The sequence below is a fragment of the Trachurus japonicus genome, chromosome 5 (genome assembly GCF_045865225.1).
Source record: "Trachurus japonicus isolate A0001 chromosome 5, Traja_1.0".
Classification (NCBI taxonomy): Eukaryota; Metazoa; Chordata; class Actinopteri; order Carangiformes; family Carangidae; genus Trachurus; species Trachurus japonicus.
In genome coordinates, this window is record NC_140911.1 from 34,186,221 (window position 1) to 34,207,905 (window position 21,685).

General features: G+C 42.8%; 1 protein-coding gene across 1 annotated transcript; it reads left to right on the top strand.

The window, feature by feature from the left end:
• Positions 1 to 1,228: 1,228 nt before the first annotated feature.
• Positions 1,229 to 20,610, top strand: ipo9 (importin 9). Its single transcript, XM_085777666.1, has 24 exons — positions 1,229 to 1,474; positions 4,528 to 4,589; positions 4,715 to 4,801; positions 4,885 to 5,086; positions 6,395 to 6,483; positions 6,643 to 6,729; positions 7,232 to 7,351; positions 7,881 to 7,981; positions 8,650 to 8,708; positions 8,835 to 8,986; positions 9,105 to 9,203; positions 9,463 to 9,569; positions 9,769 to 9,908; positions 10,542 to 10,704; positions 12,019 to 12,245; positions 12,547 to 12,695; positions 13,441 to 13,569; positions 14,592 to 14,867; positions 16,303 to 16,469; positions 16,973 to 17,106; positions 17,294 to 17,413; positions 17,957 to 18,067; positions 18,171 to 18,247; positions 19,745 to 20,610. The coding sequence occupies exons 1-24, from the start codon at positions 1,315 to 1,317 to the stop codon at positions 19,853 to 19,855; spliced, it is 3,129 nt and encodes a 1,042-aa protein (XP_085633792.1). The 5' UTR covers positions 1,229 to 1,314; the 3' UTR covers positions 19,856 to 20,610.
• Positions 20,611 to 21,685: the final 1,075 nt, after the last annotated feature.

The window sequence follows — 21,685 nt, forward strand, 5'->3', positions numbered from 1 at the left end:
ACTGCAGCCATTGCACCTCCCATTGTGTCTGTGAGTAACTAGGTAGAAACTTGAATGGTATAAGATGCACCACTTTCTGTTGATTCTAAATGTACAAATAGAGGTAAAGCAACAGCTGGCTGCTGTCAGGTGATAGAGAAACACCCCAGTCCCTTTTCATAAGCAGGAATATGCTGCTGCAACTGCCTCCACTCAACTCAGGAGGACTCAAGATTGAGGAAACCTGGCTGCAGGACCATTCCTGCTGTTTGACACAGCTTGAACAGCCATCGGCCAGGTCGGACAGTGAAGTTAGATAAGAGCCGGTTTACTGTGTTCTGGATCATCACAAAGATGATGGGTGGGGTTGAGGTCAGATCTCATCAGGTTGAACCAGGAAAGGCTCCACCCCAAACTGTTGCTACAGTAAAAAGAAAAGGTATTTTGTTCATGTCTGGATGCATTAAGCAAGTTGCTTCAGTTGGCACTAGGGGCTCAGACCAAGCCATGAAAAACAATCCAAACGTACAGTCAGGCCTTTCCATACATTATATTTGCATAGGTAAACCCATATATTTAAACTGAGGGCAGGGCAGCAGCAGCTATTGTCTTTCCTTATTGCAGCTGAATAGGCTTTTCATACGAGCTATATGTTCATCCATCTTTACAACAAGACAAAACTAAGGGTTAGTCCAGTTGCCTAGAGATTCCTTTGACCTGGATGAGAATTTGCATAGACAAGAAGAGACGTAATGTTTTGCCAGCTTTGCACTCCCCTTACAAGACTGCATCTCTTTTAGTGGAAGCATCATCAACCTTTCTGGTTGGCCTATTCTAGATATGGAAGCAAACAATTGCACTAAAGGTGGGGATTTAAAGGCAAGTGAATAGCTCATTTTATATTCACTTACTAATATCCTATTTAATGCTGAAGTATAAATAACACTGTATTTATAGCAATGCCATTGAAAACAGTCTAACTGACCGCGTGTCTTTTCAATCGACAATTTGACATTGCGTCATTTTAGAGACTGAACTCAAGTTGCGGTTCAAACAGTGAAAAGACTTCATCACCCGCCGCTCCACAAGAGGGAGCCACAGTTTGAAAAACAAAGATAAACTCTAAAGAAAGAAAGAAAGAAAAAAAAACACGTGGGTCGAACCGGACACCAAAATGTGCTTCCTGCCGCAAAAACCCCGCCTCCACGTTTCCATGCATTGGCGCGCTTCCCCCCCTCCTCTGCTTTCTGCTCCTCCCCGGCTGCTGGTGGTGGTGGCGGTGGACTGACGGACTCTGTAGCGGGCTGCGGGTGAAAACACAGCAGGCTGGCAGGCATGAGTGCGGCGGGTAGTGCGCGGTCCGGTTCGGCGGCCGGCCCGGTCCAGCAGGGACTGAAAGATGCTCTGATCGAGACGCTGACAGCCATCCTGTCCCCGGTTCAAGAAGTGCGCGCCGCCGCGGAGGAGCAGATCAAAGTGCTGGAAGTGACAGAGGGTGAGTGGTGGTAGCAGCCAGTTTCTTTGAGGGAGTTGACGGGGGGGGTTAGCTTAACTTACCCGATGTTCCCACTCACTGTGACGGTGTGTGGGCCCTCTGAGGACACGGCCGGGCGCCCGGCCGGCGGACAGCTGCTGTCTGCCGCTTCTTTTTCCTTTTGGTTTTACCGCCGCTTATTTTGACTGCGTCGGCCGGGCTGAGGTGTAGCTAATAGTCCAGCCGTTAACATTAGCCGGGGGAGTCCCTCTAGCTAACATTAGGGCCGTGTTTTCAGAAGTTAGTGTTGACCAAGTTGGCCTGAAAGTCCAGGAAACGTGCCGCTCTCACCGAGGGTCTGTGGTGGTCGCAGGGCGCAGATAGTGTGTTATCATTAGCTACAGTCACAAAGTTGTGTTAAAGCACATGGGGCTGTGTGGCCTCAGCAGCACAGCAACACGGTGAACACCGAGACACAGGTTTACACCACACCTCTGTCTCAGTAAAACACGTCAACATATTTTTGCTATTAGTGACGGCTTAATGTATGTTTATGTAACGTTGTGGCAAGTGACAACTCTTGGTGTTAAATCTGAAACTATAGCAACGCGAGTAACGTTCGAGTCCAGTAACGTCACGTTACTACAGGAACGTTAGAATGACAGAAGCAGGTCCTGCTCTGTCCTACAGCCACCCCGACCGTTAGCGTTACACATGGACAGAGGCCGGAACTGAGTGGTGGTCCCAAAAATGTGGCCAACTCCTTCTTATTCAGTTCCATGGTCACTATGGCAACAGTATGGATGATGGATTTTCCCGCGAAGATGTCTTCCTGGGGGGATCCCGCCTTACAGGCTGCCAGTGTCCTCCATCATCACCAGTGGGCTAGAGAGCTGCTACAGTTGATCAATCCAGACGCTGATCTACTGATCAATAGGCACATTTGATAATTGAATAATCACAAGAGGGGAAAGGGTGCGCAGGTTTAAGCCCCTCATTTTTGTCCCGTATGATCATTTATTGGATAGCACTTGGTTTTGGATTGTCATTCAGACAAAGTCATCACTTTGGACTCAAATGAATAATCAACAAGTTCAAGGATTATGACAATAATCATTAGTTTTAGCTCTAATCATCAGCAACATCGGGATACACATGAGAGAAGGACAAAGAGCAACACTGTACTACCAGTTTATTCTTTTTTACTGGAGGGTAAAGCAAAAGCACACTGAACATTAACATTACTGAATACGAAGCATTCTTACACTGTGTGGGAGCATCATTATCTGTTCTGTACATTACTGGAGTAAAGAACTACCCTTAATGCTCTTTCTTGCTTTTCCAAACCTCCATGCTGTGCTGATTGGGTTAGAGTTCATGTTTGAGTTGTACAGCTATTATTTTAAATGTACTAGCGCAGTGTCACATTTGTCTCTGGTTTATAATAACTTAACATCAGTGAGATTGTACAATGGCCTTCATGGTCTAGCTTGGTGCAGTGGAGCATCATCAGGTCAGAGAAAGGTCTTCTCCAGTCTAGTGTCACAAAGTTCAAAACATACTTTTTATATGTCATAGTGCGTTGAGATTTCCTGTAGTGGAAAATGAAGTCTGTCAGACCGAAGCATGAAAATCAGCTTTATAGTACAGTTCAGTCAGTGACAGCTGGTGTATGCCAACAGAGGTGGTAATATACCTTTGGCTACAACCTAATAATAATATGTGATTATAAACAGTGAAACAGTTACAAAGGTGTGTTAAAGAAAGCCCTAGAAATGTATGTGATTTCCTCCCCAGTTCAGTCCTCTGGTAGGCAAATAAACAGAATCAGAATCTGGCTGTTTTTTTTTTTTTACCATTTATTAATGAGTTTAAATAATAGTCATTAAAGTTTTACCCGACCGCCTTAGATGTTGAAATTGCCATCATACCCTGTGTAAGTTATTGTGATGGCTGGTTGGTGCACAGGGGGAACATAACGGCCTTAACAAACCACTGCCTTTTTTTTTTTATTCTGCCAAAGGACTAAACCAGGACAGATGGATACAGTATCTAGTGACTGTAGCTTACACTCCACTAGACTTCCTATTGTCTGTCCAGCGATCCTCGTGCCCATGGTGAAAGGCAAATTGTGCAGACTGTCTGTCGACGGCACCGCAGCGTCGCAGCGAGGCCGACCCTTTCAGCTGGCCCCTCTCTAAGGCAGCCGCGCTGCAGGACTGTCAGCATTAACATTGTCTTCTGGCGCCTGATGTCACTCTTACTAAAACCCAGCGAGAGGGACAGAGCTGGGTTCACAGCTGAGGTTGACGCTGAATCTGAACTCTTGTTTTTCTTTTTTTTTCTCTGCATGGCGGCCAGGCCAGGTTCAAACCAGGCTGGTGTTAGCAGCTGTATAGTTTCTGGATTTTAACACCACTTCTAACCTAGATAAGCCAAACCTGGTACTTGTGCCGGTGCCCAGGCTCCTCATGATGATGACACCTGGACATTTGAAGCGTTTTGCACTCATCACATGATTGTTTATTGACCTACATCTTTGAGAGAATTAAGCTCATTTCACTTGGCATCACACAGTGCCTTATTGTCACTGTTTCAGTGTCTGTGTTCCCAGGAATTCACTAGGGATGGAATTGGATTCGTGGGGGGAAAAAACAGAAAAACCAAACCACCCCCGTATACTTTAATTTCTTAACAGGAAATGGATTCACAGTGAAAATAGATGTTGTAAACAACTACCGGTAATTGAATACTACAACTACTTCCCTTTAAAAAATATCGGATAATTATTTGTTTAAAGTCACCACTTATAATCGTTGATCAGTGGTTACAACTTTGATTAGCCACCTAAACCTTTAATCAATACCAGCAAGAGAAATAAACTAAGAGTTATTTACCCTCAACTTTTCATTGATATTTCTTCTTACTTCTTATTTCAGTAGGCCGTGTGTTGGATCTGCTGTTATGCTGCTGTCCTATATACCTATATACTATATATATATATATATATATAATCTTGTCATATATACCTATATGAATTTTTTATTCTCTGTTCTGATATGTTCATGTTGTAGAGTTTGGCGTCCACCTGGCAGAACTCACAGTTGATACTCAAGGAGCACTCGCCATCCGTCAGGTGAGCAGGAAAAAATAACAGCAAAGACTTTTTTTAAGGAGCTTTTAGAGAAACAGTATAAATATGAGCACAAAAGGCAATTGTGGTGTACGTCGATTACATGATGTTATGTCTCACTGTTACAGTTAGCATCAGTCATCCTGAAACAGTATGTGGAGACTCACTGGTGTTCCCAGTCTGAGAAATTCAGGCCTCCTGAAACCACAGATCAGGTAAAGCTCATCTTCTGCTTCTTTTAGTCTTAAGTTTACGCTTGAGCCACATTTCGTTAAACTCCACCAACCTGCTCCACCAGGCTAAAGCCGCGATCAGGGAGCTGCTCCCAGGGGGTCTGCGGGAGTCCATCAGCAAAGTCCGCTCCAGTGTTGCGTACGCCGTGTCAGCCATCGCCCACTGGGACTGGCCTGAAGCCTGGCCGCAGCTCTTCACCCTGCTGATGGAGATGCTGGTCAGCGGAGATGTCAATGCTGTGCATGGCGCCATGAGGGTCCTCACAGGTGTGTCGTTGGTGTTTTTTTCCTGAGGGGAGAAGCAGTGATACTTCTTTCAACATTATTGTCAGTTCATATCACATTTGTTTACATATAATAATCTACATACCATAATGTGATTTGTGTGAACAGATTTGAACTGCATTTTAGACTTAAAAGCTAGTTGTAATTCATAATAAGAACTCGTGCCAGATCTGATGCTGATCTTTTGTTGTCAAACCACAGCAACACATGGTTTTTAAAGTGTTTAAGCGCTTACAGTTAAGTGACTCATAAAAATGCCAAATTACACAGAAAAGTCACAGTCAGTTTCACACAGTGGTTTAAAACTAAAAAGTGGAAAGGAGCCAGTGGTTCAGGACGGGTAGACTGTAATGACTGATGCCAGAGTTATCCAGGGAGAGAAAAAGGTGTCAGTGCAGAGTGCACCCCTGTTTTACATTGTGTTTGACAAATAGATGTGTCACTTAATGGTTTTACTGTATTGGGACCTGTACTGTCATTTTTCTCTGTCATCAGTTTGCTTTTTGGTGCAAATATACCGTAGAGATGACCAAATAGTCACCGGCGTGCAAATACGCTCCTGTGCTCTAATAGCTGCCGGGGTCCGAGCTCGTTCGGCATAATAAACGCTGGTTCAATTAAATGCCCGGGCGATTAAGTGTTTACCATAGTCTTGCACAGAAAAAAAAATGTTTTTTTTTAACAGCGTATCACCGGCTTTCACCTCTCTCAGTCAGCCCCTCTTCCCGCTCTCTCTCGCATGCAGGCGGGGACACACACACACAGACACACAAACACAGGTGCGCTAGTGGGACTGGTCGCGCTGGACTGCTAATAGACAAAGACAAATAGATAAATGCGCTAATGTACAGTGTTGAAATTACCGCAATCGACCCCCCCTCCCGCAGTCGCTCATAACACTGATCTGATTGGCTGCTCTGATCAGCTCCCTGTGTCGCGGTAACACAGACAAACTGTTTTTGTATTTATTGTCTGATGTCAATAAAGATGTGTCGGGGGGGAAAAGTAGTTTTGTTCCAGTGGTCCTATGGTGACCTTCTTGATCTTTGTATGATGGTCTGGTGCTGCTCATTGCAAAAATTGTAGCCTTTTGCAAAATACTGGTTCTTATAAAGGCCTGGGCTCCAAGTCGATTTAGCATATTAAACGCACGGGCTACTAAATGGTCATCTACGGTATGCTTTTTTCTTCCCCAATTCACTTTTTGTGCCTTTTAGAATTTTCCCTTTGAACAGGGATAATAATTTATTCCCAGTTTATTTTATGTAACTGTTGGTATCACATTTCCAGAGTTTACCCGGGAGGTGACAGACACACAGATGCCGCTGGTGGCTCCAGTCATTCTACCTGAAATGTACAAGATCTTCACCATGGCCGAGGTACTGCCACCGTTTGTCCTTTTCTGCTCACTGCAGGGTTAAAGAAAACATGGTGATATGAATCAGAGAGCAAAAGTGTGGATTGTAACATGAAGTTGACTCTGTTATCTCTGGACAAACACTAACTTTGGGTTGATTCATCTGCTCTAACTGATGCAGATTTACAGCATTCGCACCCGCTCCAGAGCAGTGGAGATATTCACCACCTGTGCCAACCTCATCTGTGCAATTGAAGAGCTTGAAAAGGTGAGACAATCACAGTTAGACATGTGATACTTTTATTTTGTAAATTTCCCCATTATGCGACTGATAAAGGGATATCTTATGTTATCTTATCTCAGGAGGAATAATTACATAATTTATTTAATCTAAATTCTTTTACCATGGGAAATGATGAGATAAGATAGGATATACTTTATTGATCCCAGGGTGGGGAATTACTGTTATACCAGTAGGCATATAACACAATAGAAAAACAGAAGAATAGAAATTAGAAAATAGAAACAATTTTTGAATAAAACCATATATACATAATGTATAGAATAGTATCTACAAATAAATAAGGAGTACTATGTGTTATATACACTGTTGATTGTGGTACACAGTCTTAAGTTTGGAATGTACTAAATGAAGGTTGACCTTGTTGATTTGCAGATCATAATGCATTAAAAGAGATTGATTGTTTTTAGATGAGTTATGTGTCAATATTGTGGGATAAATGTAACTGTTTCTCTCTCTGTGTGTTTAGGGTGCAGCCAAAGCGTTGATCTTCCCTGTGGTGCAGCAGTTCACTGAAGCATTTGTGCAGGCTCTCCAGATGCCTGATGGACCCTCGTCTGACAGCGGTCTAAAGATGGAAGTCCTCAAGGTGAGAGACTGTAGAGGCCCGAGGGTTGTCAGGTTCTGCTGTTGTCAGTGAAAACCTGTGTATTCAGCTGCTAATGAATTCCTGCAGTTTTTTGTCATAATCAGAACAAGTCTAGAAATGAGTCCTGGACAGTAAATCTTGGTTCAAATTAGGGCTTAGACGATTAATCTTATTTTTTTTTATCGTCATTGCAGTGTCAACATGCACTATAAACACTTTACAGGAACTGTATGGTTAATATGCACACTTGAATATTTGCTTTTTTATCGCAAGTCATATAGTCATCGCGATATTGAACCGTGATATCACACATCGCACATTTTGCTGATATCGTGCTGGCCTAGTTCAGATATAACTATACAAAGTACGACTTTGGTAAGTTGTAATTTGAGGTCATTTGTATAGAGTAGTTGGGGTATATACAACTATTGTTAGGAAATGTATCATTTCAAGTAATAAGCACTTTGGAAGTAAACTGTGTTGTAACTACTATAAGACTTTAAACCTGCATTTGTTCTTCCTCTCTCAGGCAGTGACAGCGTTGGTAAAGAACTTCCCCAAACCTATGGTGTCCTCCATGCAGCAAATACTACCCATTGTGTGGAACACACTCACTGAAAGTGCTGCTTTATATCCTTCACAAAGTCAACTGTGTATTAGCTAGTACCAAACTGGGCTGATTGTTGCTCTTTTCTGTGTGCTAGAAAACATATTTACTTTCATTTTTGGGGGAAAGAGCACAATATAACTGGAGATTTGACTTCCTTTTCGTGAAAGAGCTGCTCCATGCTTGTTGTGTATGTACTTGTGTTCTTGTGGTTACAGAGCAGTCTCTCTAAAGCACTAATCCACCGCACGGCAGCAGCTACATGGAAGTCACCTGCTTGGTCAGCAAAATCAAAACACTTTGACATGTTTAGAGAAAGAATGTGTTGCTCTAGGCTGCAGAAAGTAAAGTATGCAGAGAATAAAATCTGTTCCTCGGATAATCTTTGCACACATTTTCATCTGATATATTGCACAAAGTTAGAAGGAGAAAAAAAATCCTGAAGTCTTTACATTTCAATGTACCATGGCTGGACATTATGTCATCGTACTGGCATCCGTGACCTAATACCTACACCACAGGGAGCCCCCATAGACTACTAGAGGATGTGGTTACATTTTAGAGCACCTTTCTACATTCATCTGTTAGCATTCTTGATGACAAGCTGTTAGTACTGTGTTTATCACAGGACATGAAGGGATCCAAGTTAGAAATATTTATAAGACTAAGTATTCCTTAACCAGATGTTCACTTATGTAAGAACAGAAGTCAACTACACAGAGGAAGTAGACGATCCCATAGACTCAGATGGTGAGCACAATTCCTATTATCCCATTTTGCGTTCACCTCTGTACATGAACGTGACAAAGGATAAAATGTTTATTGTATGAACACTTCTAATCTTACCTCTGATTATTATTATTATCTATTTAACAGGTGAGGTTCTGGGTTTTGAAAATCTAGTGTTCAGCATCTTCGAGTTTGTTCACACGCTGCTGGAGAACAACAAGTTCAAGAGCACGGTGAAGAAGGCCCTGCCCGAACTCATCTACTACGTCATCCTGTACATGCAGATCACTGAAGACCAGGTGAGGAAAAGCTGCCACAAATGGCCAATGGGAACTGTGAAGTTGTATGTAGTACAGTATTTATATCTACTATTCTTTTAAAATGCTGATGTGAGGCCTGACGTGTTTGTTTCTCCAGATCAAAGTGTGGACAGCTAACCCCCAGCAATTTGTAGAGGATGAGGATGATGACACTTTCTCCTACTCTGTCAGGATCTCTGCTCAGGACCTGCTGCTGGTGAGATACTGTAAAAAACAAACCAAAAAAAAAAACTATTAATGTGAACATACAAAATTTCTCCAACGAATATGCAATGGACAAATTAAAGGCCAAACTCTGTGTTACAACTTGGACTGAGCTGTGCAGTCACATGTAAAATGTTCCCTAACTTCTTTAAGGTTGCAGTGGTTTCGTAGCAACTCTTTGTTGACTGTGCGGCCCCTGGTCGACCCTGAGACTGTGTACAGTGATGGTAATCTTTGACCTGTCCTTCCAGGCTGTGGCTGCAGAGTTTCAGAATGAAAGCGCAGCGGCGCTGGCAGCAGCGGCGACCAGACACCTCCAGGAGGCAGAGCAGGCCAAAAACAGTGGCAATGAGCACTGGTGAGGAGCAACTCTGCACTAACACTTCTCTCTGCTCTCTGTCTGAAAACTTCCCAGTGTCTGGTCTTCAGTCTCGGTGTCTAATGTGAATCAAAGCCACATTCCCGCTTAGTCTCTAGCTACCAAACAAGACACTGCAGGTTTAATGTTAACTCTTTGTAACTTGATGACAGCTTGACGGAACTTTCTTTTCTACTAGGTGGAAGATCCATGAGGCGTGCATGTTGGCTCTCGGCTCGGTCAAAACCATCATCACAGAGAACGTTAAGAACGGCCGTATCCAGTTCGACATGCACGGTTTCCTGGCCAGTGTTATCCTCGCTGATCTCAACCTGGCAGGTGAGCCTGACACTGATGATTTTGGAGGTGTAAGAAGTGATGTATCAAGAAGGCGTCTAAAATGTACTAACTTTGTCAAGTTTAATAGAGAGAGATGATTTTGAGGAACTTAACATCGATGATAGTTTTTTGCCCCTGTAAGTGCATTAAAGAGGAACTGTGCAGGATTTTTAGCGTAACTATGCTACATTTTTACCTTTATTGAACAGCTCTGGAGTAACTGTGATGGTGATAAATAAGTGGAGGCTTTCTGCCTTCCACGTAGCGTTTCTTGGCTGAAAAACAACTTTGCAAGATCAGCACACACAAACGCTCCCCGTAACCAGTAAACTTTTGTTTATGACGGATAAGACTACACAAATATACACGTTGTAACATTGTATATGATATATAACGTTATGTACCATTCTAATGATTGATTTCTTGCTGGCTTTGTTGTAAACAAATGCACATGGCCAGGAGGAGGGTTAGCAAAACCATGGAAAAGCGACCAGACTTGCATAGTTCCCCTTTCATTCCTCCAAAGGACCATATTACAATATTGTAAAAATGTACATGAGAATTATCAAATTAAACTTAAAATCATCTCTGTTTTGCCTCTCTCTTGTTTTGTTTTTTTCCTCCCCTCACCAGCGGCGTCTCCCTTCCTCCTCGGCCGAGCTCTGTGGGCGGCCAGTCGCTTCACGGCAGCCATGTCTCCCGAGCTCATCCAGCAGTTCCTCCAGGCCACCGTCAGCGGGCTTCACGACAGCCAGCCTCCCTCCGTCCGCATCTCTGCGGTCAGGGCCATCTGGGGGTGAGCACGCCTTGTGGTTTTAAAACTCTGCGTTGATATTTCTGTGATCTAACACGGTCAGTGTCAGGCTGCAGTTTGACGGCAGCGAGGGCAGACAAAACCTGGCTCGTCATTTTAACTGGTAACTGTTGATTTTGTCTGCTGAAATAACGGCTGTGTCTTGCAGATGTGTATCCTTGTTTGTATTCTTGGCTTTTTATTAGCAAAAATCAAATATTGCTTTCATAAATATGCATTTCACTGAAAGCTTTCTCGTACCTTAGAATGAGTTGTTACAAGTCGTTACAAATACATAAGTGGGCGACGCACAGAACCGATTCGGCCATGTTGCATCGCCATTTTTTCCGTTCAGTGGCAGCGTGACCGTAGGTAACCATGGAAACTCACCGGAGATGTCGGCTCGGGGAGAATGTTTTCCAGGTAGCGCCTGTTAAAACTGTCACCACTGTGTAGTGTGAGGAAGGACGGAGGTACTGGTGTTGCATTCAGGTGCAGTCAGGCAGACGGCCGTCGGCAAACCAACCGGATGTCATTTTACTCAACGAGAGAAAGACGGTAAAACGTGGGTCAGGTAAACATTATGACAACATATTGTCATGCCTGTATTGTTTTGCCTCGTGCTGGCGGCCACTTGTTTACATAGAGGCTGTTACATGCAGCGTCTGTTGTCTGTCTGACGTCTGCCCGATTTCAAGTGAATGCAACATCAAGAATACGTTCAGATATGCAACCGCACCGCTAGATGGGGGGAACTCCTACACATTACTACATTACAGGGGCGGCAGTGGCTCAGGTGGTAGAGCGGGTCGTCCAATGATCAGAGGGCTGGCGGTTCGAATCCCGCTCTGTCCTTGGGCAAGACACCTTACCCTGATGGGTTGTGGTTCGCGCCTTGCGCGATGGGTGTGAATGTGTGTGTGAATGGGTGAATGCGATGTATGATATACTGTAAAGCGCTTTGGGTATCGTTCAGGTATAGTAAAGCGCTATATAAATACAGACCATTTACCATTTACCATTTACTACTGCTCCACACACACAGCTCAACATCTGGATAAATCCTAAGTGGGGCAGTGTTGCTGTGAACAATCAGTGGTCTTGGAAGGACATTGCCAACAGTAGATGAGACAGTTTAGATTCTTCTAATTTCTTCTAATCTCAGTTAGTATCAATATGTTTTAAATATTACATCTCTTTTTACAGAGAAACTATTTTCTGTCAATGTTTTTGACAGTAATCAACATGTATGGTGAGCAGCTACAAGCATCTGGTGTCTACTTAGCATTTTTACATGTCATTTCTCCAATTCTGCAGGTACTGTGACCAGCTGAAGCTGTCGGAGAGCACCCATGTCCTCCAGCCCTTCCTCCCCAGCATCTTAGAGGGTCTGGTCCAGCTGGCCGCCCAGTTCAGCTCGGAGGTGCTCACGCTGGTCATGGAAACGCTGTGCATCGTCTGCACCGTCGACCCAGCCTTCACCACCAGCGCAGAGAACAAGATCTGCCCACTCACCATTGCTATTTTCCTTAAATATAACAATGGTACTGAAAAAAACACATTCTCTTCCAGACTGTTCTCTTTTCCTTTTGGGTTTTCTACATCGCTTGTCTTTCAGTGGTTCTAATATATTTAAATGTTAAACAGAGGATTGGAATTTCCATTTCCATTGTTGTGTCTGATATTTGTTACATGGATTAGCTGTATACAGTGAGAGGGGGGAAACAGTTTCTCTTGCAACAAGGTGTTTCTCAGAGAAGACGTGAACACGTTTAGTTAAGATACACGTAGATTTGATTTGTGTCTTATCTTTTCTCAGGACGTGTTTCCCTCTCTCCTCCTCAGACCCTGTGGTGGCGTCTCTGGCTCAGGACATCTTTAAGGAACTGGCGCAGATCGAAGGCTGCCAGGGCCCCATGCAGATGCGCCTCATCCCCACCCTGGTCAGCATCATGCAGGCTCCCCCCGACAAGATCCCCACTGGACTCTGTGCTGTAAGTGTCACAAAAGTTATTACATTCTGTCCTCCCTTTTTGGTCCAGAACAAGATACAACAACAACAAATGGCAAGGTTGCCTTGAAATGTGTATGTCAAATAATGTGTCACTGTCAGGTAAAACTCTCTCCCTTGACCAACACTCTGGTGCATAACCAAATTTCTGGAAAAAAAAAAAAAATTGTAGGGAATGTTCATTGTAACCTGACAATGAAATTCATTGTTTCTCCAGCAGTTGGCCCCGTCCTTTGTCCAGCTTCTTATCTTTGTTGCGCCCCTGCCAGTGTCTTCACAAATAACCATTGATCGCCTCTCATAATGCACCAGTAAATTGGCCAATAATTGTCTGATTTATGTGTTTCAAAATCATAAACGGCAGTTGTTGGCAGACAAATTGTAGTGTGGGCATGTCGTCCATCTGGCACACACTCTCGGTTAGTTTCAGATATCACTGATGGTTTATAGACTGGACACGAGGCTGAAATGGAGCCTTCACCACACTCATCTAGCACAAAGTAAAAGACTAATGTAATTAGTAGATGAAACCTGTCATTTACTTTACACAGTGCATTTTATCATGTATGTTTCTTATGTGCTTTTTCACGACAGTATATTCTATTGTCAATAGTAATCTGATGAAATCATTTTCAGAAGACTGATCAGCGATCAATTCCTCAAAAACAGGAATTGCTTCATTCCCACTCTCCTCCTCACTGTGTCCCCTTCCTCTCTCTGCACCACAGACGTCCATAGACATCTTGACCACAGTTGTGCGAAACACCAAAGCCCCCCTGTCAGAGATGCTGGTGTGCCAGGCGTTCCCTGTGGTGGCACAGTGCACCCTACGTACTGACGACAACACCATAATGCAGGTAAAACCATGTGTTTCTTCTTTTTTCTTTCATTCAAGTGCAGCAGCACTTCATTTGCACATGAGCACGTTGAATACGGTAGGAGATAGATGGTGGTGTTGTACGTTACGTTTATGTGACGTTGCGTTAGTCCAAGGAATTGGGTCACAAAAGCAAGCCGACATGTTTGTAAAACTAGATCTAATTCAAAGTCGAGTTGATGCGCTCTGTGTGTTCACGTGCAGTCGGAAGCTCCCGTTTGTATCATAAACACAGGAATATCAACTCTTGACTTGCTTGAAGTAAACATTTTTTCCACAGACAGTGTCAGGTGGCTACTCAAACATGCACCCAGAAGTTTATTTACTTCAAGCAAGTCAAGAGTTGATATTCCTGTGTTTATGACACAAATAGGAGCTTTCGACTGCACGTGAACACACCGAGTGCGTCAACCTGGGTCTCGCGCGAGACTCCAGGAGACTTTGAATTAGATCTAGTTTTACAAACATGTCGACTTGCTTTAAGTAAATAAACTTCTGGGTGCATGTTTGAGTCGCCATCTGACGCTGTCTGTGGGAAAAATTGCAGCTTTGAGGGATGTAAACAGCCTAAGCAGCGGAACTTCCATCCACTCCCATTCATCGCTGCCGTGGCGATGTGGGGACAGACACAACTACCGCAAAACATGAGCAATTAAACTGAAAATCTTCAGATTCCTTCTTTTAGACCTAAAATGTTAGGAAAATACAGCCCCGGGTTTTTTGCTCGGAATTGTCCTTTAAATTTGCATGTGAACATACTGACAGACCAATGGCAGCAAAACAAGATCCACATTACAGTGAGTAGAAGTTAGATCATGTCTAACTCAGTCCATTGTTGTCAACCATGAAGACCTCCGATTCTCATCGGACTTGTTAGAAAGAATATAAAAATACAATGAACAAACATCGCAAAGTCCAAAATCTCTGATCCGAACACCCTCTGACTTAACAACCGCCCTGCTTTCACTCCTCTTTCATCACCGTCCTTCCTCCCCTCTCCAGAACGGCGGCGAGTGCCTGCGGGCGTACGTGTCCGTGGCCCTGGAGCAGGTGGCCCAGTGGAGGGACGAGCAGGGGAACAGCGGCCTCTGGTACGTCATGCAGGTGGTCAACCAGCTGCTGGACCCCCGCACCTCCGAGTTCACGGCTGCCTTCGTGGGCAGGTTGGTGTCCACCCTGATCTCTCGGGCGGGAACCGAGCTCGGGGAACAGCTGGACCAGATCCTCCGAGCGATCCTGAGCAAGATGCAGCAAGCAGAGACTCTGAGCGTCATGCAGGTAGGAGGGGAGAGGAAAACTAATGACTGTAATGTGATTATGTAGATGCAGCTGGGTTGTAAATTACCTCGGCAGCTCTAAGTTCATCACACTGAAGCCTCATTAATCATGTGAGTGTTGGACAAACTTTTGTTAGTAGTTTAAGCATTAGGGATCGACTGATATGTTTATATCAGGGCCAATACCGATTCCAATTAATAGTAATCAGGAAAACCAAAAACTTATATTTCTACAACGTTGATATCAAGTCAAGTGGGCACCACTACCAAAATTACGACCAAGTTGTTTTCGGACATAAACATACAACAAGACTGACGCACATAAATACATGAGGGAGTATTCTAATGAATTTTTCCAGTCAGAAAGATGTTTTTCTGATTATACCGACACGTGTGAGTGCGAGTGGGAGCGCTTGATTAAAATAACCACCTACACTGCAATGCTGACAAAAATATATATTGTATGTTATCGAGGCTATAATCATGATTGAGAAGGAGGAGATTGCCTTGCACAGCACAGATCAGAACCTCACAATGGTGCCGGTGGTGTCAGGAATAAAGTCCAAAAAAAGGAAGGAGTTCCACTGCACACAAAGGGGTCGTATAAACACTGATTTATTATTTAAAAAGTCAAGCAGCAACGCGTTTCACCCGTGTGGGCTTCATCAGGCTTGTGGCTCAGACACAACCACTGCCCCTTGTAGGTTCTTACTGCTACTACAAAAATATACATCGATCTGAATTCAACACCATAAACAAGAGAAGAAAGAGTAAAAATAACATACTTCCAAGGGGCAGTGGTTGTGTCAGAGTTATCGCAATGACGTCATAATTTCCTGATATCGGGCCGATAATTACCGTGCACCCCGGGCCCTAATTATTGGATATCAGTGAGAAAAAAAACAGCTGATACCGATTATCGTAAAAATGCAGAATATCCACCGGTATTATTGGCTCTGCTGATAATCGGTCGATCCCTGCATAATCATCCATTATCCATACTGAAATGTAACAGTTCATTCCTAATACTGATAAATTCCCATTCAGATCAGCTGAATGCCTTTTATATCACATGCTGGAGGAGTGAGAGGACATGTTGTTGTGATCAAGCTGAAAGAAATTATCCAACTAACTTGCAAATCTCCTGAAATAATAATTTGCAATATCTGGCTGACAGCAGTGAGCCATGTGATAAATTAAACATTTGTGTGTTTAATTGGCTCGTCCACTATGTGTGCCGGTTTGTGTTTGTTGATGCTCGTAGTAAGTCCTGTTGTGCGCATTGAAGCACAAATGAATGATAGACGAGACCCTGGGCCTTGTTTGTGTTATTTATTGCTGCCACCACTGTTTAATTTCCAGCAGATGCAGTTATGCCCACCACCTCACTTTCTCTCCTCCCCTGCCCTTTTCTCTCTCCCTCTCCCTCTCTGTAGTCTCTGATCATGGTGTTTGCTCACCTGGTTCACTCCCAGCTGGAGCCTCTGTTGGAGTTTTTATGTAGTCTGCCCGGGCCGACAGGGAAACCCGCTCTGGAGTTTGTCATGACAGAGTGGATGAGCAGACAGCACCTCTTCTACGGACAGTATGAAGGCAAAGTCAGGTCAGACCACATTTATATTCAAATCTACAGTAATAACAGGTTCCATCTACAGTCCGTCATATGTCCTTTAGAGAAGCAGTAGTTTTCATGTGTTTTGAATTGTGCCCTCCACACACACTTAAACAGTATTGATATGAAGAGAAAAAACACAGAACATTCATTATGTGCAGGTGGCACAAGTGTGGCAGCCGTTGTTATTTTCCGTTCCTGTAGATGGCGACATCGACATTTTCTATATATGCTGATGTCACTTGCCCTGTGCTCAGGCACTAGTGGTCAATACTAATTACGTTTTTTGAGTTGTTGATTCATTTGAATGTTTATCCCCCTCCGCAATCATAAATTCACAGTTTGCGCTTCCAATCTAAATCCACTAACAGCTAGAACTGAAATGAGGCAAATCAGACCTGAAGCAAGGATAAGAAGTGTCCCTCCTCTCTCTTCTCTCCACCCTGGCCACATATTTCAAACTTAACGGGACCTTTGTTTCTGTTTTCCTGCAGCACGGTGGCGCTGTGTAAGCTGCTGCAGCACGGCCTCAACACCGACGACAAGCGTCTGCAGGACATTGTGGTGAAGGGAGAGGAGATCTACAGCCCAGACGACGGCATCCGCACACGATCCAAATCTGCCAAAAGTAAAGCCCCTTACAAACTAGAGCTGCTACTTTACTTGACTACATAGGGCTGTGTAGTTGTATGTAACTGTGTGACAAATGTATTGTTAAAGAGACTTCAATAATGCTATTGCATACACAGTATACAGTACTATATGCAGTGATGTCAAGAGGTTTACCACATTCACTTTGGGTTTCTCCCGTACAGACCCAGAGCGGTGGACCAACATTCCTTTGCTAGTGAAGATCTTTAAGCTGATCATCAATGAGCTGTCGACAGTAGTGGAGGCGAACGCCAGCAGGGCGAACGCAGCAGACTGGAGCCAAGGTGAGTACAAATAGTACAAATCCTTCTCTCACACTCATTGATCTAAAGCTCCTACAGGTTCTCAAAGTTGAGGCCTTCCTGCAGTGGGACAGATTCTGTGTTACACATCTGTTACCATGTCCTACAGTTAATGATGTGATCAGAGGGTGTAAAGTGTAAAGTGCTCAGATTGGTAGACATTGCTTTTATTGTCTTTTAGACTTAGAGATACTTTATTGATCCCAAAGGAAATTCAAGTATCCAGCAGGCACATAATACAATATATTATATTATTAAAGGGAATTGTAGAGCAAAAATAAAACATTATAAGAAAGTAAGAAAAAAAAGTACACTATATAAATCCATATAAAATTATGTACATCAATATGTTACGAGATAAAATACTAAAAAATAGAATAGATAGTTTTTTCTTCAGTTGCACAGTGTATACATTATGTATGTTTAATTTGGTACAGTTTTTACTGAGTCGTTTGTTACTTATTTAATGCCAACCTAAAGAATAGAAAAGCAGACACTAAAGTCATCAACGGTTCTGTGTTTCAGACTCCAGTGGGATGTGGGAGGAGCAGGAGGAGGATGAGGGAGATGATGACGAGGAGGATGAAGGGCTAGCAGGGCAACTGCTTTCAGATCTCATTGCCTCCAACAAATATGGTAAGAGTGTCTCCACTGTGCACCACCTTCCTTGTTTCTTATGCTTTATTTCACATTACCAATTGAACTTTTCCTCATAGCCCTGTTTTTTTTTCTCCCACAGATGATGATTATTATGAGGACGATGAGGAGGACGATCCAGATGCCTTGAAAGACCCCATATATCAGATTGATCTGCAGGTATAGTCTCTTAACCTTTGATTTCACATCTTTTTCTCAAACATGACATTATTGGGACAAAAACAGAGACGGATAGTTCCACCTCATCCTCACATCGAAGCTGTAACCATGGACACCTGCTTTAACATAAGTGGGAGGCAGAGTATAGGCCAGCACTGATCTGACAAACATGCAGGCATCGACAAAAGAAAACAGGGGAATACTGTATATTAGTTATGTAAATATTAGGGCCGGGACTTTAACGCGTTGATTAAGAACAAGTTCAACTTCAAGTCAGAGGAAAAATGTTTAGGGTGTTTTTACCATTCCTAAATGTAAAAATGGGTCACATTGACTCCTCTTTTTCTTTTCAATAATCCTGCCTATCCGGCACCTGGCCTAAAATAGGCATTGGATGTGTGCACAACCTCCCTGTTTTTCTGTCACATTGGACCCTCAACATTATTTAAAGGTTAAATAACGTGTTACTTAAACATTTTTCATTGTGCTGTGCTCTACAAATAAACTAACAAATACTAGTGTAGAGTCCTGCAATGTTTAGCTTAAATTTTCCCCTTAAATTTAGGTTCTCAGGAAAATTGCTGCTTATCAGTTAATCGTTAATCGATCGATAAGGTCCATCAACTAACGATTAATGAATTAATCAATAATTTGCATCCCTAGTCTGTTGGTCTTGGTTAAGTACCACCATGAAAACAAAATAAACAATGTTTTGTTGCTTAAAGGGACAACGAGGAGTTTCTATTTGGTTATAAAAAAGTCTCACGTTAATGTGGATGAATCTCCGCTACCCACACTTGTTAATGGGCCCATTTTCGATCAATATGTCGTTCTGTCTCTATCGTTATTTTGTTATTATTAGTGGTGGCGGAAATGCTGGTTGAGCCGACCGGCGTTTCCTTCGTGGCGAGTCATGAGAATAACGCCGCCAAATCGCCGTTTATGGTCGGAACTACGACGGTATGTGATCGTCTTCGAACCTCTGACTTTAATTGTTGATGAATGAAAACATGAGTCCGTCTTGCGCCGGTCAAAGAATTTTACGGTGCGCGCGGAGGCTCATAAATGTAGTGTGAAAACGCTTCGCTTTTCCAAAACTCCTCATTGTCCCTTTAAGCTTATGTATTATTCAATGGTATACAAAAATACATGTGAAAAAAATTGCTTCTCACTGTTCTCAGGTCAAATATGTATATGTGATTAAAAATGTGATTAATTAATTACAAAGCCTCTAATTAATTAGATTAATTTTTAATCGAGTCCTAGTAAATATACACTCAGAGGCCACTATCAGGTCAGGTGCATGTGTAAAATAAATTGACACTGAATAAATACAAAGTTAACAAAATTCAATGTCTGTTAATGATAACGGAAATGACCCGAGTTCTTACTTAATTGCAGCTGTACTGGATGAGTCAGCGCATATTGAGTGATGTTATTAATGTGAGACAGTGTCAATGTGAAAAGACCTAACCTGTGGAATGTGTCCTCTCCCAGGCTTACCTGACAGACTTCCTGACACAGTTCGCCCAGCAGCCGTGTTACAGTATGTTCTCAGGTCACCTCAACAACGCCGAGAGACAAACCCTGCAGTCTATAGGTCTCTAGCCCCTCCCCCCGTCTGTCTGTCTGCCACCCCAAGACATCATCTTCCATCTACAGTGCCCTGAAACCCTCCTCTCATCGCCCCATCACTTAACGCTCTTATGATGAATTTACAACCTAGCAAAAGAAACGAAGAAAACATTATTTTGGATGTCGGTCCTGGCAGAGGGAGAGGGCAGGGTGCACTTGACCCAGAACTCCCCTGTTTCTCCACACTTGTGATGGGATGAAGGACCTTGCAGATGTTAAAGTGAGGAGGATGAGGAGGTGAGAGACTGCACAAGAAGGTCAGAGGACTCGCCTTTCTGGAGTAATTTCAGACTGGACAAGAGGATCGAAAAGGAGTCTCCAGGCTTCACAGTTGGACAGGTGAACCATGAAATATGAACGGACTATTTTGCCATGTCCTGTTTGTAACTTAGCCCGTTATTTTTGTGTATCTGTATAAAAAACATGAAATGCAACATGAAAAACACTTCCAAGAGACTTTACACTGATTGAAAGAAAGGAAAAAAAAACATCCCAATCTTCGGAGAGGGAGAGAAGCGTTGACGGCCTTATAGTCCAGAATATGTCGACTGTTTCAGACAAGAAATGAAAAGCTCTTAGACCAGCTATCATGTACCGGGGTACGGTGGGTATTTGGGAATTCACACTGTTACCATGGTGAGTCACAGCCTTGTCATTTCCTTGTGCCCACTGCAATTTGGGATCAAGAAATTTCTAAATAAAAGTCCCAAATGGACAACATTTCCAGACCGAGTTCCAGACTTATTTCTTGTCTTCTTCACCTCAGTAAAAATATTTGATGTTTTTGTTTGTTTGTTTGTCATTTATTTGTCATGTATTCCACACACTGAAAGTCCCCTCTGAGGGAAATGAATGAGATTTGACTCATCACGTCACATCTGTAATTCTTCAGAGAACCTACTCTCAATATTCAAAATTGAGGTGAGAAATGGTAACCCTGAGGGCAGTGTTGTTATCACTTTCCTTTTTATCATTTAGTACATGGGAAATTTAGCAAACTGGGAGAAATCTTTTGATTTACAACCAGACCTTTTCTTTTCAACCAAAAGAAAAGGTCTGGATAAGATGATTGAGTGGGTCAATGACTGGGTCTTCAAAGTGTCTATAGATAAAACTAAATATTTGATATTTTGCTATAACATGAAAAAAGTTTACCGTAGTATGTTTAGATGAATGGATGACATAAGATATTGTTATAAGAGTAGAGTACACAGGAGATTTAACTACAGTGTGGAAAAGAAGCATTAAGTGATTGGTGTGCTAACAGAATGAATGCAAAGGTCAGTCTTTGATTCTAGGTGTGGAGAACATGTGGTTGAGCAGCTCCTACAGTCATTACCTGGACACAGAATTGGTAAAACAGATTACAACAAATGATTTCAATGCAATGTAAATCCAATTTCTATGGAGTAAACCCTGGCAGCCCCTGGGCAAGTAACCCATTGACTATTACTCCACACCTGAAGAGCTTCAATATCAGAGCCAGACTGTATGTAAAGTAGTGCTGCTGATATTATTATATTCATAACAATGACATGAAATGTCAAAAGATAACGAAACAATGCCAAGTATGACTTTGCAGGGTCCAAACTCAAGTCTTCAAATGCCTATTTTATTTGACCAAACCCAATATAACATGACAAAGAGAGACAGCAAATCTTTCCCCCTGATACTGGAATGTCAGTGTACCTTTTTGCATGGACATTGGCGAAGTGATTAGTTATTTATTTATATAATATGTAGGGCTTTTTTCTGTGATTGAATAATCAATTGATCCAGCCCTACAATCAATGATCACACCTG

What these genes read in the sequence shown, in the direction of transcription:
- ipo9 (XM_085777666.1), top strand. Translation starts at nt 1,315, where the DNA reads ATGAGTGCGGCGGGTAGTGCGCGGTCCGGTTCGGCGGCCGGCCCGGTC. An exon ending in CTCACTGAAAGTGCTGCTTT is followed by an intron (nt 7,982 to 8,649) that starts ATATCCTTCACA and finishes CCAGATGTTCAC; the next exon opens with TTATGTAAGAACAGAAGTCA. An exon ending in GCGGTCAGGGCCATCTGGGG is followed by an intron (nt 10,705 to 12,018) that starts GTGAGCACGCCT and finishes CCAATTCTGCAG; the next exon opens with GTACTGTGACCAGCTGAAGC.